This window comes from Sminthopsis crassicaudata, chromosome 5 (genome assembly GCF_048593235.1).
Source record: "Sminthopsis crassicaudata isolate SCR6 chromosome 5, ASM4859323v1, whole genome shotgun sequence".
Classification (NCBI taxonomy): domain Eukaryota; kingdom Metazoa; phylum Chordata; class Mammalia; order Dasyuromorphia; family Dasyuridae; genus Sminthopsis; species Sminthopsis crassicaudata.
In genome coordinates this window covers 159,692,006-159,710,449 of record NC_133621.1, presented here as the reverse complement: position 1 = coordinate 159,710,449, position 18,444 = coordinate 159,692,006, and the positions used below count along the sequence as shown (strand labels likewise).

Here is an 18,444-nt window from a genome sequence, read left to right as displayed (position 1 = left end):
TTTGAACTCAAGTCCTCCTGATTTCATGGCTGGTGCTCTAATCACTGCATTATATAAATTATATAAAAGATCCATTACATAATGGATCTTTGAGACTACCCTGTGCAGCCCAAATGTTTCATTCTTAGATAGTATCTTTCGACTCTATAGTTGTACTACAATTGCACTCCAGGGCCTGTTTTCCCTATCCAAACTTGCAAAATTTTGTTCACTTGTTCCTACTTAAAATTTCTTATTCCCTTTCCATTTATTAAATTCCTACTCATTCTTTAAAGTTCAACTCAAAATACAACATACTCCAGGATTTCCTTTATCTTTCCTAACTGGTAATGTACTTCCTTTTAAATCTTATATAAATATTTTCATATGCCTTTTCTCTACCCTTACTGTCTTGTACCAATGTTAACTATACATATATCATATTTCACTCTAGAAAATAAGCTGCATAAAGGCAGACATGTCTTATCTAATTTGTGTAAAACAGTGGTCTGCATATAGAATTTATTAAGTGGCTGGTGAATCAGATGTAATGGGGTATCAGATTCCCAAGAAGAAAGTATTTTCATATCCATTTTTCAAGTTGGGAAGGAAAGGTAAAATATAGACAGTGGTTGAAGTTGTCTATGTGCAGCTCAGAAAATATGTAAAACTGATAGGAGGAGAAATGAAGTAATAATGAAAGAGAACAGGGCTAAGCAAAGGGAGAGACTGAAGGCTAATAAGGGTATTATTCTTCACTCCCATCCCAATCTGGTATGGAGAAATGACCTATTTTAAACAAAAACCAAGAATGAATTTGGTGGAAATCACTGAGTAGATAAAAGAAGTTTCCCAGCAGGAAATACACCAAAGTTTTCTCAAATACAAAATGGCTTCCCTGCTTCAAGGAAAATCCAAGTCATTTTGAAAATAAGGAAATACTACACTATTTGGGATGATTTTAATTTATACAGAAAAAAAAAAAAAACACACTCCAACAACTCCTATAAACTGACCAACAAGAAAACGTCCTCTTGATTTTTCTAAAGAAGCCAAAAATGCAGTTGGTACAGGGAAGGGAAATTAGCCTCTGAGCTTGCTACTGAAGGAGGATGGAGATACCACCACAGAATGGATCTGACATTTCTACAAAACAAAATACAAAGTTTAAAATTCACACCCTGCAGTGCTGCAGGACTGAAACAGTACCTGTATTACAGGTATCCTTCATCAGTCGGCATCGATCTTTGACGGAGGATGCGCTTCTTCCAAGTGCCGCCCCTATTGTTGCCCAGTCATTGCCGTGCTTTATCCGGAGCCTAAAACAAGAGTCTGCCAATCAGCATTTGGTTCAACTGTTTTCTCCCTTTTTATTTCATCATTTATTCTTCATTCTTCTTCTTCCCATATGACTGGTTTGGAAGTTGTGGGCAGCAATACTTTGAGAGCCAAAGTTTGAAAGTGTGGCCTTTTTTGGGGGGTCCACAGTTGTCTGTGGGTGAAAAAACAGGCAGCAATTGCCTTTTTCCTGGGTCAGAGAAGAAATAAGTAACTTGGATATGTCTTCAAAAAAGAAAAAAATTCCCCCTTAGCCCACAACTATTATATTGATACGATCTCCCAGGTATCTCTAAATAATTTTCTTTTTAAGTTATCTTATTTTTCCATTTGTATTCTTATCTTTCTGTTCCCACTATTTTATAACAGAATTTAGCCTCAATATTTCTTATTTCTTCTAATGCCATAAGATCACTTCTCCAGTAAGCCAAAGCATTGTAGTGGAAAGAGAACTGGACTGCAAGTCAGAATCCCCAAATAGACAATCTTTCTTGGCTCTACTCTTTACCAGCTATATGAACTTAAATCACTACATCTCTGGTTTTCAGTTAAGAGGGAAGAAGACTAGAAGACTGATCTCTAAGGTCCTTTCCTGCTTAATCTATAAGATATTGCCCTAACACATAACGATATCTTGTTGACTTGAAACTAACATAGAATCTTGCTGGGAAACAGCCCACAGATCAGCAATGTTTGTCAAGCCATCATTATACATCAAATTACAAGGCATAAACTTGGCTTTCATCTCAATGCTGGAACTCCAAAAGTCATGCTTATGACTGGACTTTTAGGGAAGTAGAGTAAAGTAAGCACTCAAGTCAAAAGTTGATCTACTTCTAAAGAAACAAAAAAATGAGATTAGGGAAGAAAATGACTAGGACTGAAAAGACTTGAATTCTCTTGTCCTGGGTCTGTCATGACAAGTCACACCCAAATCACTTAACTTTTAACTTAAAAAACTTAACTTTAAGTTAACTTTAAAAGTTAAAGTTAAGTTAATTTTAACTTAAGTTTTTTAGTTTATTCTTTTGTAAAATGGGTATTAGAATACCTACTATAATAAACTTGATAGGCTGTTGTGAGGACCAACTGTGCACAGTATTTGTAAGTGCTTTGAAAGCTACAAAATAATTAAGAACAATTTAATATCATTTTCAGTCATTTCTTTGACACTTAGCAAAATGTGACATTCAATTCTTAAACTCTCTTCCAGGACCAATAAATTAACAGTCACAGAACTACAAAAATCTCTTAAAATGTTCAAAGCAAAAGCTTTTCAAAACAAGAGATACAAAAAAAGTCAGACTTTATTAATTAGGGGGGAAAAAAACCCAAACTTACTCCTTAAGTTTTTCAATTTCTTCAGGAGTATACCTAGAGAATGCCAAGAGAGAAATTTAGAGAATTAGTTAGTGTGGAATAATGGAAAATTAAGAACCTTAATAAAAATCAGTCTCATTCATGTAAGAAAAACAATTTGCAAACACTAAAAATGTTCAGATAAAAATTGAAAAACAATTTTCATAAAGACAAAAATCTACTTTTGTTAACAATCATAATTTTTTAAGGAAGTAGAAAAATTTAAAAATATATGTAAATGTTACTTTTTCCTTTCCTTTTTTTTTAAACTCTACAAGAAAATATAAGCTTTGATTGAACATGGTCAAGGAATAAGCATGTCTCCTTTTAAAAAAGATGCCAGGGCATATACTGTGCATATAAAGTACTTTTTTATTTAGAATACAAACTTTTAGGTCTGACATAGGATACCATATGTTTGATAGTCTTCAGGAAGTTCTTTGTCTAACATGCCTTTCTAACTTTAAGCCATTGCTTTTACCCACAATTTTTCCTCACTTTAATTAAATTAAATTAAATTTAGACTTTCTGAAATCACGATTATTCCCGAAAGGATAATAGAAAATCTCTAGTACCAAATTCCTTAATTGGCCCCCAAAAGAAAAATTCCTAGCATCATCTTGATATTTGGACATGATATCCTTTTGCTCTAATTTGAAGGTTGTCTCTTAGTAACTAATTATGAAACTACTTAGAATTATAATGTGGGATTGCATTCAAAATGCTTATTTGCTAATAATCTGCTCATTCTAAAAATATTAAGTCAATCAAATTATATACCATTCTTTATTCTTCTTTCTCAAATACCATGGAAACATAATTTCTTTCCTTGCATATATATTTAACTTTTTAAATGTGCTCACTTCATGGAGTTGAATACCTGGAGAAAAAGTTGCATAAGCCAAACTGGCAAACATGCTTAGAGTTCAAGATCTAAATAATATTCATGAAAATAATTTTAAAAATTTCCTTGTAGCAAGTAGTAATGTTTTAACAAGCACATATCTTTTGTAGTTTTTCTGAACAACATATTTTCTAACTCTATGCTTGCTTTTGTTCACAAAGTTATTTCTTGCCACTTTAATTTTGCAAAAAACCAAAACAAAACAAAACAAAAAAACAACAAAAATCTTGACATCAAAATGGATTTTAGAAAACATTTGGCTCTTGAATTATAAAAATTCATTCTCATATTTAACAAATGACTGCACTTAGAAGCTTGTCATCTTTGGCAACAAAACAAAATTCAATGAGACAGGTTAAGATTAGACCTTGGGCAGGGGGATCTTGTTATTAAACTAATAAAATGGGCTTTTTAAAAAGGTACTTTGTCTCACAACACAAGCAATGAATGCAAGATTCATTTTAGGTAAGACTCTAGAATAAATTCAGATTGGCCTCTTATCTGAACCTTGGTTATACCTCTTACCACCATTTTAAAGAAACTAAATTTCCAAATGAATTTGTTCTACTCATTAGTCACAACATGTAGTATTAAAGGTTTCCATTTTCATACTTTCCCACATGGTTCCTGTCATCGTACATGCGAAGGACTCTTCTATACACTGCAAACAAAGGCCGGTTCAGACCCCATGCTATAGTCCTGTAGAAATCTTTTCTTTCATCTTTTGACATCTCAAAGATGATTTCTGTGGCATCTTTTATTCCACGTGCCTAAATGGATTACATTTGTTTGATTTAGGGATTTTGGATACAAATGCATGCAACCATACTAAATTTCCTAAGTTTGTCATTTGTAATTTCAATTATGCCACATATAAACATCATGTTATTAGAAAAGCCACCAGACAAACTGAAAAATGGTCCAAAAATGAAATCTAAAAATATGAAAAATGATAATTTCATTTTGCAAATGAAAGGTGTCAAATTGCTTTTAAAATTATGAAGAATTTAAAACATTTCCTAGACAGATGGTCTTCCACAAAGTTGTATCTGCCTCTTAATTCAATGATCATTTATTAAGATCCTGTTGGCTGTTTCTGCAGATAGAACTGGGACATAAAATGAACACCAAGAACCTATTTCCATAAAGAAGCTACTCCTGGCTTACTGTAATTACGTTTAACCTTTCATTTTTACTGATAACATGAAACATAGTAGCAGCAAAAGATTTTGTGCTATAAGGGATCTCAGAGGTATAACCACCTTATTTTAGTCCAGAGAGAGTAAGTGAAGTGCCCAGGCATACTGACAGCAATTAGCAAAACTGGTACTGGCAATCTGATCTGGAGTTCTTTTCGACTATGCCAGGTACCAACTAGGTACTAACTGAATTAACAGGGTTCTTCTGGGAAATAAATCTCTATAAAGCAGCCTAGAAAAAGTACTATGCATGTAGTAACAAGTGTTTAAAAATCAGGCTCCTTCTTTCCCCACAAACCACTTCCAGCTGCACAGTGTTGTCAATCATTTTTTCAAGAACCCAGGCAGGAAAACTTGGGAGTCACTCATGGCTACTCTTTCTCTTTATATTCAAGTCAATTATTGCTCACTTCTTTCCCAATGCTTCTTTTCCATTTTCACAGGTACCAATTAAGTCCAAGTCCTTATTATTTCCAGTCTGGATAACTGCAGGTGTCTCTCAGCTGGTTCAGCAGTCTGAATTTCTCCCTCAATCAAGAAGCTGGACATGGTCATTTCAGAGGCGAGAACACTGGAGTCCAAGGAATCAATGACTTGACTGAGGCCAAAAAATTGAGTCTAGACAATATATTTCTCTTTCCTCTACATAGTGTTGCTTACCCTAAATGTATAGTCCCCTTTTAAATATTACTACTGTTATTCACAGGGAAGTTGTCAGTGGTCTCTTGATAACACTTTAGTACTCTTCAATTTTATAACTTAACTTTTTTTTTTTTTCCTCTGTAGTTTTGGGTAAATGTAATTTCCTCATTATCCTTGTTAAATACTGATCATTTAAAACCTAAGCTCCCACCTAAAAGGAGATATTCTTTATATTTACATTGAGAATTATTTCTGCAGATTGAGTACTGAAGTTCGACACAAGTTTCATTTTATTTAGAGTTTAGGCTGAAGATATCAGTGCTCCCTTCTATACATGGAAAGAATAAAAACTACAAAGCAGATGTCCGAGTTCAGTTATACTGATAATTTGATGGAAGGAAACTTGCATCATCATCTTCCTCCTCAGAGCTCCTAAAGCACTTGTAATCCTGGTTCACTCATTTGGCACTTCCTGTTATAAACTTACTTATAATGTCCACTAAAGTTTATTCTAATGGAATATTGAAAGCTATGACAGCCAACTGCCAAGTCCTTTCAAGCTAGCTTCAAGTATAGGCCCAATGATGGTGTCTGTTGTCCAAGGATCAATGTAACTAAATTTGCAGAGGCTCATTACCAAGTTGCCTGTAGGGTGAAGAATTTTGTGGCCAAAAGAGCTCTGGAAAACTATTAGTATACTGTGGAGTTGTTATCTGCATGGGTGGAGGAAATATCCACGCTGATAAAATCACAGATCACTGAAGTTGAAGTAGTATACATCTTATCTCTATAGCTATTCCATAAGATCCTTGAAGACAGGGAATATACTTTTGTATCTGCTACAGCTTCTAGCCAGTACCTTGGACATAGCAAGTACTCAATTAATATCTGTTAATTGACTAAGCTACAGGATAAAGGCTAGAATTATCCTCTTTACAATTCCATGGTATCTCCCTTCTCTTCCCTCAAACTTCAAATTCTCTTGATATACTGGATTTTGGACCTAAGAGCATTGGCCAACCATTATTTCTGAGGTAATAATCCAGCAGGTGATAGCTGTGCCTTCATGTGAGAAGTAATCACAACTTTTCTAAGCAAGTCAGATCTAATTTAAGTTCAAAGAAGAAAATTAAATTCTTGGTCTTAAGACCATATAAGCTGAATTGATTTCATAAAATATAGATTCCTCACACAATCTTTAAAACATAATAATGTGCTTTAAAGTCCTGAGAAGATATAAAGATTTATAAACCTACTCTTAAGTGTGATAGAAATACTTTAGTAAGACAAGCTCAGACTTGAAATTTGAAGTAAAGTTTTTAGGTAGTTCAAAATCATGATCCTGTACATTAGAATTATTAAAACATATTTTGCTGGAGAATTCTAATATTGCAATTCCTATGTATGTTAAAAATAGATGTTTTTTTTAACCAAATAGAAAATATGATTGAAGTAATATAAAAATATCATAACAATTAAATATTATATCAAGAAAAGTAAAATTTGAGGGAAAGTGATGTAGCTGAAAAACCAGTATCAAAATAAGAAAAAATCATTAACAATGTCTCTAAAATAAAAAAATAATAACAGCAACAAAATTTAGAAAAAGCATACCAAAGAAAAAGGGATGAAGAAGGAGAAATGAAAGCAAACAGAATATTTTTTTATTATTATTTTGTTAAAGCTAAATAAGCAATAATTGATTTAGAGTTTATAGTTTTATGCTTAATCATTTTTTATTTTATTTGAATGTTTTGTTGAATTAAATGAATTAAACATAAAAATACATTATAATAGATACCTTTAGATAACGTTCAATATTACTCATTAAAATGTCAATTTCTTCCTTTGACCACATTCCCTGCTTCCATTTATGCCCTAAAAAAAACAATAAGCAATGTCATGGAAACTGTTATTGCTTGCTATCAAAATTAACAAAATTATGATTGATTACATTTGTAAAGCAGATAAATAAACATAGGAAAATATTCTCAACTTCTTAAGTAAATTTGCTTTCATATTACCTGGTTTTATATTATTCACCCTTAAAATTTTTCTCTATGAAAAACTTTATGAAAAGAGAGACAGACAGACAGAAACAGAGAGATAGAGACAGAGAGAAAGTCAGTATTAACTATACCAATTGATATGGTCACACTGGCTTTTAAAATCTTAAACCTGTAATAAGAACACATATTATATCTTAAGACAGGCAAAAGGAAACATTTAAATATAATTTAATGGGAAGTATTTCTTTTCATTAGGTAGTTTGCTTTTCTTTGTGATCTCTATTCCAATTTTCAAATAGATCTGTGATCTCATTAATTTGGGTATTCCTCCCAATGAATGATGCAGATGACAACCCATTTATGCTTGCCCATCCTAAAAGATTCTTGTTTATATCTTCCTGTAAGACTGCCACAAGGATTCTGTTCAATGAACTGAGCTTTCTTCAGACTGTGCCAATGGAACAAATGATGATTTATCTCATTTCTCAATCAAATATTTGACATCATTTATAGTGCTTTTCCTGTATAATTTTGCTTTTGCAACATGTTGCTTCCTGCTTATTCCTACCATTCATTCACCTCTTTTTTGTCCTTTGGATGATTCACCAATTTCATTTCTTGTAACTTAGACTAGTATTCTGTGACTCAGTCACACATTATCAGAAGAATTTTTGTTTTTGTAGTTTTAGACACGGAATTTCATCAGTGCGAGAGAATTCCTAATATGGAAACTCTCTCCATTAAAGAAGCTATCTTTTCCATGTTTTGTCTAGTTTCATCCTTAAAAGGTCTTGTGATGATTTTTGCTTAGTTGAATCTTTGAACAATCTTTCTTCCAAACTATTTTTTTCTTTCAGTTTCTTGCTGTTTTACAAGGTGATATTCCTCATAATTTTGCATCCTCCTTTTTCATATTTTATAAATGAACTCATATTCTAAACTATTATTGTCCTTGGCTGACATATCTCACTGGTAAACAAGAAGATTAAGTGTGTGGCGATTAATTTTTCTGTTTTGTTTTTAATCACTTTTAGTCTCTTTGTGATAGCAATTGGTCATGTTGGTTAAACTTTTATAAGAAATTGTCATACTCTTAAGTGTCCTTTCCTCTATTCATTTCCTATTATTTAACATAAATTACTAATTTAAATAAGTCAGGATAAAGTTTTAAAAATTACATATATTAGAACTTTTGTAATTTTAATTTTTTTCTGTATAAATCTTAATATTTGATCTAACAAACTAGTGACTATAAACAGAAAGATGACTAAAGAGATTTCTGTATCAATAACTAGTTGTTTCTTATGTATTAAAATATAATCAGTTGTATTTGATGTTCACAATAGTCTGCATTTCCCAGTTCTATTCTCAAATAAAGGCTTAATCTATGGGCATTGTCTACTCTAATGCCTTACTTCTTAATTATAGTTTTTGCCATTTTTATCTATGCCTACTTTTGCATTGTATCAAAACCTGTACTAACTTAATTTAAAAGATCTTATGAGTTTTCTTCATCGATTCTCCATTCTTTGTAGCAGACATTAGTGTATAAGATGCAAATATTTTTTATCATGGCCTTTTTTAAAAATAAGAGTAACAGTCAATATTTATAGTGTTTTAAGATTTGTAAAATACTTCACAATATGTTATCATAATGAGTACTAAATAAGATAAATACAAACCATTTTCCCACTCCTTTCTTTTGATTTTATACATAGAAAAGAAAACAAGATTGATATTACTTTCTCCAGGATAATATCTACTTATTGGTCATCGGACATGGACTTACATTTGTAGTATCAACAACTCAGGATATATCTATAGAAAATCTAAAAACTGCCATTTGTATTTCACTATTACTGAAGAAAAGGGAGGTGGCTACTCAGAATTGAAAGCAATTGCTATTGTTTTATATAAAATAACATCCTAGAGATACAAATAAAATAAAGTTTTTGCTTTCAAGTTTATATATAAATGGAGGAAGTATTAGAAGTTTCAGTGCAAATGAAAGGTTCGGCGACAAAGCAGATGGTGATTCATCTTCTTTAGTGTCATTTCCATTAAGAATGCCATATTTATTTCTAATGTTGAGCCACCTAATAGTGCCAGGACCTTTGGTGAGATTTTCCTATTCTGGTTTGCCAGAATGCTTATCTACAAAGATTGTTCTTGGGCAACATGGCTTATAGGGGGCTAGGCTGGAAGGTGGCTTATTTGATACTTATTAATATTGAAATTTACTTTAATTTTTAAAATAATTATTAAAATCAACAAGCATATCCCAAAGATATCTTTTTGTTAAAGATCAACTAACTAAATAACTAACTTTGTAGTTAGTTATTATTATTCTTCCAACATAATATTTAGTTAATTCCTATCTAAAGATAGATATGGCATACATACATTCAAACGTTATTTAGTACACAGAAAGCACTAACATCCTAGTGGCACAATGTTCAACAATAGCCTTAACATTTGAGTCACTGATACTTAATGCTTTATTAGTTTCCTCTTTTCCCTTTCTACACACTTCATCAACTCAAGCTATATTAATTATAATACTGACTTTCTATTTCATCTCTTAGCAATTTCCAGATCTACCTTCATCACCAAACCAATAGTACAAACAGTATGTACAAAAATGACCAAATAAGCACTGAAGTAGGGCTAAGTACTCATGAAACAACAACTTGACCTTAATTCATGTCTCCATAGCAGCAAACTGGCAACTACATTGTTCAGCCCTGTTACATCTCTGTGCATAAAAGAAAAAAAGAGTATATAAGAAAAGATTTCATTCACCATTTAGTGAAGGGAAAATAAATGCTAGATTTTGTTTTTGTTTTTTTCACTCAAGACCTTATTTAATATAATTTGGGATAGATAAAGGTCTGTTTCAGAGAATCCTAGACTTTGTTCATTCCACATGTGATGAGAGTCAACCTTCCAGGTTCCCCAAGTAGTAGGACCAAAGATACTGAATATCTTACCTTTATTAGTTAATGAATCCTTATCCTCTTTAGTGGTAAACCAAGCTTGGCTAACAGCTGAAACTTCTTCATTGCCTAAGGGAGACACATCATCCAACTGTTCATTCTGTAGAATCTTTAAAGGGAAATATGAAGAAAAGATCATTAACTCAATAGATATCTTATAAGTCTTCTGTGTTCCAAAATATACTTATGGTTATGAAGGATAAAAAAAAAATTTGCTCTAAAGGAGTAATAAAAATATTACCTAATACTTCTGTGGTGTTTTACGATTTGGAAATACTTAATAAATATACATCTTTTAATTTCATCTTTATAATAACTAATTTGGTAGACTCTTGATAAAACTGAGCCTCAGAGTGACTTGATTTAGGTCACATAATGAGGAAGTGACTGAGGCAAGATCTGAATCCAGTCTATCTTGATTTCATGTGCAGCATCATAGCTACCCTAAGCTACTGTCTTCTAATTGGGAGTATAGGAAATGATTTAGTGAAGCAAACATTTTGTTGTTTTTATTTAGTGTGAACTTTATTTAGTGTGACATTTTACTGTATGCAAGAATTCATTTTTCAAGTTAGTGAGAAGTTTTTGAACTGAAGTTGTAGGTTCAAATCTTGGTTATTCTATTCATAACTTCTATGATCATGGGCACCTGTGAACCTCTGGTTCCCTTTCTATAAAATTAGGGGATGGGCTGGATGATCTCTAAGTCTGTGATCATAAGTAATAAATTAGAAATGCTAGATTCAATGAAGTAAATTCTACTTAAAAGAATTGAACAGTAGATTCAGCCTGTGTCTGAATTTGAATTACAATTAAAAAACCAAACTCATCTGGATATTATTATGGTGTCCCCAGTATAGTGCCTGTATATATAGCAGACATTTAATAAATGTTTGCTGATTAACCAATACAAGAATGGCCTGCATGATAATCCTGTGTCTGGTATGAGATAACCAGAAATGGTGGATTGAAGTGGGAGATTAAGATATGTTCACAATATGTTCACAGCTATTTTCTGTAACTAATTTGCATGCATAACCATAGACCTGGTTGACATCTTTTGCAATTAACCTTTAGTAAATTTCTAACATCAGTGGGATTCATCTGCTGAGAGTACTAATACTTCCAGGTTCTCCGAAGAGACTCACAAGATCCCATAATTAAATCAGTAAGGCACTTTAAAGATCTTTTAGTCCAAAGCCCCTCACCCCCTCATTTTATAGAAAACATAATTTGAAAAGCTTTGAAAAACTAAACAGAGGATTTTATGGAAACAGCAAATCACGTTAGTATTTCTACAAAGAAAACATCATGATCAAAAAGTCCATGGGGTCACGTAGAGTTGGATAAGACTGAAGTACTGAACAACAAAAAACAAGTCCAATCTCCTCATTTTATAGAAGAAGTTATGAAGAGGTCTGAATGTCAAACAGAGGATTTTATATTTGATCCTGAAGACAACAATTGAGTACAGGAGAGGAGTGTGGAGGGAGAAAGGAAAGTGGGAGAAGGGCTGTCAGATGGCTAGACTTCAACTATAGGAATCATTTTGGTGTCTGGAATGAAGGATGGACTGGAGTGGGGAGGGAATGACCTGAGAAAGACAGATCTATCCAGAAAGGTGTAACAGGACAAGTGTGAGGTGATAAGAACCTACTCTAGAGTGGTAGTATCAGAGAAAAAGAACGGGCACATTCGAAAGATGTTGTTTGAAAAATGTTAAATATGTTGAGTGAGAGACTATCTAGAACGAGAGCCTGAAAAATGGAGGATTATGCTGCGCTTGACAGTAATAGAAAAGTGAGGAGGGGAGGAGAGTTTGAGTGAGAGATCATAAGTTCAGTTTTGGAAAGGATAATCTAATGGGGAAAAGTTCAAGATAGATTTAAGATGTCTACAGGACATCGAGATCTGAAAGGCTGCTGGAGTGAGACTGGAGATCAGCAGAGAGGTCAGGACAGGATAAACATATTTGAGAATCATCACCATAGAGAAGATAATTAAATTCATAAGGGCTGATGAAATCACCAAATGAAGTAGTATAGTTGGAGAAGAGAAGAGGGCCAGGACAGAATATCTTCAGCTAGAGGATATGATCTGGATAAAGAGACAATGAATACTCAGAGAAAATTAGGGGAGAGAGGGCCATGCAAGGTATACAAATATGCTGAGGAAAGTTGGATAGCAAGTTCATAAGGGAGGTGTAGAAGAGATGTACAGGGGCAATGAGGGCCCATATGAGGCTGTAAGACATAAATATGTAAAGGACTCAGTTGAAGAGTTGCATGATTTTTTCCACTTATGTTCAGCAGCATATGCATAGGAATAAATGTGTTAAATGGTGAGAATAATCCTTGAATGGTGAGCATAATCAGAGATATGATTGGTGAAGGGTGGAAAGAGGATGACAGGATTTGAAGAGAAGCTGTCAGAGTTGGGCTGAACTGGTTCAGAGATCAAGATGGGGAAAGGATAACAGAGAGGAAAGTGCAGAGGAGATGGCCTAGAAAAGAACTAAAGAGTTGAAGTATTGGAGGTCAAGGGGTGGACAAAGAATAAGGTATGGTAAGAGAAAACAGAGAAAGAGCTGGAGAGCCAACAGAATACAGTCAGATAAAAAGATTTTGGAATTTCTGAACATAGAGGTATTGTATCTGTGGGTGTTGGCAAAATTAAGAGTATGAGCATCTTTGTGTGTGGCTGAGGTAGCATGGAGCGATAGCTCAAAAGAGTAAAGTTTGTTAAGGAACTGAGTAGTTAAGAGTGTTTGGAGGAGAATCAGTGTATATGTTCAAATCCCCTAATATGAGGGCAGGAGTTGAAGAGGAGAAAAAAATTGCATCCTTTGTCTAAATGGGGGAGAAGGGAGACCTAGAGTAAACAGAGAAAGCAGCTGAAGTCTACAATCACACCCAATCTAAAGAAAGAATGTACCTTGAAATACAACCTGATGTCCATCAAAGTTCTGTCTTTGTTAAACAGGGTTTCTACTAATGGAATTTGTAGCTGGAATTCAATTTCTCTACTGAAATATTACTGTAAAATCAAAAAGGAGTTTTATTTTGAGATTTTTGTTTGGGATTTTTATAATCTCTTAAGACAACAGGGGCTATAAAAATATGATACATGATTATAAAAATATATTTTCTGTATCATTTCAAATGACAATTATGAAGAATCCAAATAAGCATGGCAAGAGTATATATGAAATGATGTAGAGGAAAATAAGCAGAACCAGAGAGGAAATGATATGCACAACTATAATGTAAATGAAAGAATAAAAGAATTCAATTCTGGATATTATAATGATCCATGGGGCCTAAAAGGAAAGTTGAGAACATGTGTCTCCCTTCCTCTACTTTGCAAAGAGACTACGTGTACAGAATGAGAACTATACACTCAGATATGACTGATATGTTCAATGGCACTGTTCAATTGCTTGCTTGTTTATTTAAATTTGTTATATGGGATGTTTGCTGGGCAGAGGAAGCAGGGAGGGATACATTTAGAAATGAAGATGAAATAAAACCAAAAATTATCAATAAAAAAAATTTTTTTTAAAGCTAGCATGGGAAAAACCAGGTTAAAAACATTAATTCTCATTTGTGGCAGCCCCCTTTGTAGTGGCCAGAGACTGGAAACTGAATGGATGCCCATCAACTGGAGAATGGCTGAATAAATTGTGGTGTATGAATGTTATGGAATATTATTGTTCTGTAAAAAATGACCGACAGGATGATTTCAGAAAGGGTTGGAGAGAATTACATGAACTGACGTTGAGTGAAATGAGTTGGACCAGGAGATCATTATATACTTCAACAACAATACTATATGATGATCAATTCTGATGGACGAGGCCCTCTCCAACAATGAGATGAGCCAAATCAGTTCCAAGAGAGCAGTAATGAACTGAAACCAGCTACACCCAGCAAAAGAACTCTGGGAGTTGACTATGAACCACTACACAGAATTCCCAACCCCTCTATTTTTGTCTGCCTACATTTTTGACTTCCTTCACAGGCTAACTGTACACGGTTTCAAAGTCTGATTCTTTCCGTTCAGCAAAATAACTGTTTGGACATGTATACATATATTGTATTTAATTTATACTTTTACATATTTAACATGTATTGGATAACCTGCCATCTGGAGGAAGGGATGGGGGGAGGGAAGGGAAAAGTTGAAACAAAAGGTTTTGCAATTGTCAATGCTGGAAAATTACCTATGAATAAAATTTTTGTAAAAACAAAAAAAATTAAATTAAAAAAAATATTAACACACACACATGCACACACACAAAAAACATTCTCTTAAACTCTCCCAAACATTACATTCAAGTAAAATATTTATTTCAGCTTTGATATTTATAGACTCAAAGCCACTTCAGGTAATTCAGGAATTGAATGCTATAAAGTTCTAGTTTTGTTAATATAACATAGAAAATTATCAATGATTTTTACTTCTTCCTACCCCCCAGGGGTGTGTGTGTGTAAAACCCCTATTAATTTAAATTCACCAATTACAATCCATGACAATTACCATTGTGTTATATTTCCATCACATTATCATATTTCTATTAAAAAAACAGCAAAAGTTAAGTTTTGAATCTTACAGAGATTAAAGTCTTCAATTGCGAATTCCAACATCTTTTCTCTTGCATCTCTCAACTCTTGTTTCTTCAGAAGGCCCTCAATTCTTCCACTAGGTCTCAGAGAATGAGGTGAACTTTTAAGGACACCTTGGTAACCCCTCCATTGTCCCCAAGATCCCACCCCCTTTGGGGCTTTGCTCCATTAATCATTCCTACATTCTTTTATTTTGAGCAATAGATCTACAATCACAGGATAAGTATTTGAATTCTGGCTTGGGCAAGTCATGTAAGCTCTCTGAGCCTCAATTTTCTTATCTTAAATTGAGAGAGCTGGACTTTTGAGGAACCTTCCAGACCCACATTCTAAGATCTTTAATTTGTATCTCCCCGTTTGCTTCCAAATACGCACAGATTGTGTTGTCCTTAAAAAACTTTCTCCTGACTCTATTATTTCCTCAAACGATCGTTTCTTTTTTCCTCCTCTTTTATTGTTCAAATTACAGAAGGAAGAGTCTATGCTAAGCTATTTTAATTTCCTCAGCCCTTTGCCAATTTGTTCTTATTTTCTGACGTTCCTTCAAAGTCTCTTTAGCTGGTTTCTTTTCAAAACTCTTTCCACCAAATGTATTTCACCCCAGTAGTTAAAATAAAAATTTTGTTCTATTCCAAGTAAAAGATGTTAATATTGAAAGATAGATCAATATTATCAAAAGCAGCTGGCTAATCCAATTGTGAACCAACTTTTAAAATTTACCATACCTGGATCTGTGTCACTGTTCCTTCAGTAATCTCATCTTCTGCCACCTCCGTGGTAGCGGTCATAGTCACCTCAAAGCTCTGATCATTTTCTGAAACTTCAAGAGATATAAAGTTAAAATAATAACCAATCTCCAGAACTTCAGAAATACCTTTTCATTATTGTTTTCATAGCAGCTATAATTGGCCATTATTATTGTGCCCATCCACAATAATAATGGCCAATTATAGCTGCTATGAAAACAATAATGAAAAGGTATTTCAACATTTATTTTCTATCTTTATCTACTCTTGGATACTCCCCCATGTGGTTAAGACATACATATCTATAACACTAGGCTTATGTGGCAATTTTAAAAAGCATATTTCATAAGTTCCAAGTGAATGTGATCAGTGTAATATAAAAAATATTTTTTGTATTTTAATACATTCAGAATTATTGTTATATTTTTGTCTATAGATGTATTTCATGGCATTTTTTTCAGAGACAGAGATGGATTTGCTATCATTCATTCTCATTATCTCAGCTAAGTCTCATTTGTAAGGATGAACACACATGATCAGGATTAGAGTTCAGCCTGTTACCAAGAAATTAAGCAAACTAGTCAACAAACTACAGTTTGAATCCATAAACCTGGCCCTGATAGCAGTTTACTCTGGTCAAATTATTTCAGAGAAGTTAACTACAGAATGCTGGATCACTTCCAATATTTTAAAAATTTCATAAAATTTTAAGTCAGATTTCCTATCCATGGCTTTTTGATTTCCTGTATCTATTTGTGCAGTGAACCAAGTCAAATTCTTCAATCAACTCACACACAGCAAGTGATTAAAGGAAGGACACATCATGAAGAGGAAAGAATACTCACTCCAAAATCTCTTTGATTGCCTTTCTATACAGTTTCATGACAAAAACTAAAAAGCTAATTCTTCTTTCTTATTATTACTAATAACTAAATAAATCTATATGCAAAGTGTATATCTATTCATGTTAAGTACTTAGTTTCATAACTATACTTAAAAGATTGATACGTTTTTTCTGAGTCAGAGACATTTTGACTTAAATGATCTTAAAATATAACCATGGCGAGAACTTTTAACTTCTTATTTAACATTAACTAAGTAAAAATTACTATCTAATTGCCTTGTAACAAAAAAATCATATAAATTAGCTTAATAACCTTGTAGGATAAGTAAAAATAAACCCAGCTTAGACTTTACATAGAAATGCTGGTTCTAGTGTATACATAAATTCTTAAAGTTTATATTTTTATATTCATATAAATGAAAGTACTTACGTGGAACTGCAACAACTGATATGCAGGGTGTAGAATCCTCAATACTCTGGTCATCCTCAGAGGATAAACACAGTCTCTTATTTGGAGGTTCAATACTATCTTCTGAGTCTATTTCATCAGTCTCTAATAATGAAAAGGATCCAGTGCTCTATTAAGATGCAAAAAAACTCAGGAAAAAATAAAAAAATCCAGGATCAAAAATGAAAAGATTCAAGTCAAAGAAGATTAGAAAGCATCTTTTCTATCCATGTGCTTAATGCTCCCTAAAGCAGGGTAAATGAAGAGAGTAGCTAGAAGGCATCTTTTCTAAGCTATTGATGTCACCTCGGCTTACAAAAGATGCCTTCTAGCTACTGTCTTCATTGGTGTTACCTTGCCTTTGGTTTATTGCTTTGCTGACCAATGGAAATATATTAGCAAAAATGCTACTTTAAAAGATTCCAATTTGGAACATGCTGGCATATGCTGGCCTTAGATTTTAAAGACAACAGTGGAAATGGCTTTATCTAGTTAAAAAAAATTAGATTTTATTGTATATTATAAATGAACAGATTAAATGTTACTATCCTTCTAAAATTCCTTCAAAGGTTTAAAAAGGAAGTCTATTTGTCTATTTAAGTTGTAATTTAGAAATTGGGGAGAATCTCACTTTACCTCTTTAATTTCCAATATAGGAAAGTGTCAGTGCAGTTTTAAGCTTTAAGAGTGCACTGAGACTTTTGGGATATTCTATATACAACTGGCAATGTGATGCATGACAACAAAAGGTATTGATGTTTGTTTAGTCATCACGATTAAATGACCAATTTCTGAGAACAGTAGTTAAAGTGGTAGGGTAAAAGTCACAAATATACAAAGAAACAAAAATCAAGGTTAATCATGTGAAGGCCTTTGTTCCTATTGCGTTAACTTTAAATTTCTGCCTGGATAACTCAGTACATCAAGGTGACATGGACCTCACAAATTTAGAGATTAATTAGTTAGAAATACTAAATATCAGTGAATTCTCCATACCATTCTGAGGGCAATGAAGAATAAGGTTCCCTTCTGTGTCCTGGGTCAAAGTCACAGAGTTCACAGTTTCTACTGTCACTGTGTCAGACTCCTCTTCAACTGTGCTCATACTCAAATCTGCACAAGAATAGGCACCAGATTAATAAAACTTTTTAGGGTAAGCTCTAGATAAAAACATGAAAAAACAAAAATGTGTCTTATGGTTAAGATATTTTGTTAACTGTTTATGTCTTTTCAGAAAAAAAAAAGTTTACATCTGATTGTATCTGGTTAGCATTTATTCTCCTAAGTACTGAAAGATGGACCACTATCAGCACCTAGCTGGCCAGGGCTAAAAATAGAAGGCTTTCCTTTAAAAT

The 18,444-nt window shown here is 33.2% G+C and overlaps 1 protein-coding gene across 7 annotated transcripts in view; it reads right to left on the bottom strand.

Annotated features, from left to right (window-relative positions):
- DMTF1 (cyclin D binding myb like transcription factor 1) overlaps positions 1-18,444 on the bottom strand; it is a 54,750-nt gene that overhangs the window by 22,503 nt on the left and 13,803 nt on the right. For 5 of the 7 annotated variants that reach the window (XM_074268543.1, XM_074268545.1, XM_074268546.1 and 2 more), the window contains 8 exons: positions 18,086-18,202; positions 17,072-17,194; positions 15,777-15,871; positions 10,421-10,535; positions 7,223-7,299; positions 4,193-4,350; positions 2,659-2,691; positions 1,189-1,298 (listed from right to left, as the gene is read on the bottom strand). In XM_074268543.1, coding sequence (XP_074124644.1) covers positions 1,189-1,298; positions 2,659-2,691; positions 4,193-4,350; positions 7,223-7,299; positions 10,421-10,535; positions 15,777-15,871; positions 17,072-17,194; positions 18,086-18,194 — 820 coding nt within the window. In that variant the 5' untranslated portion in view covers positions 18,195-18,202. Of the gene's footprint in view, positions 1-1,188; positions 1,299-2,658; positions 2,692-4,192; positions 4,351-7,222; positions 7,300-10,420; positions 10,536-13,360; positions 13,463-15,776; positions 15,872-17,071; positions 17,195-18,085; positions 18,203-18,444 lie in introns of those variants that run through there. The other 2 variants (XM_074268549.1, XM_074268550.1) reach the window with 2 other exon arrangements.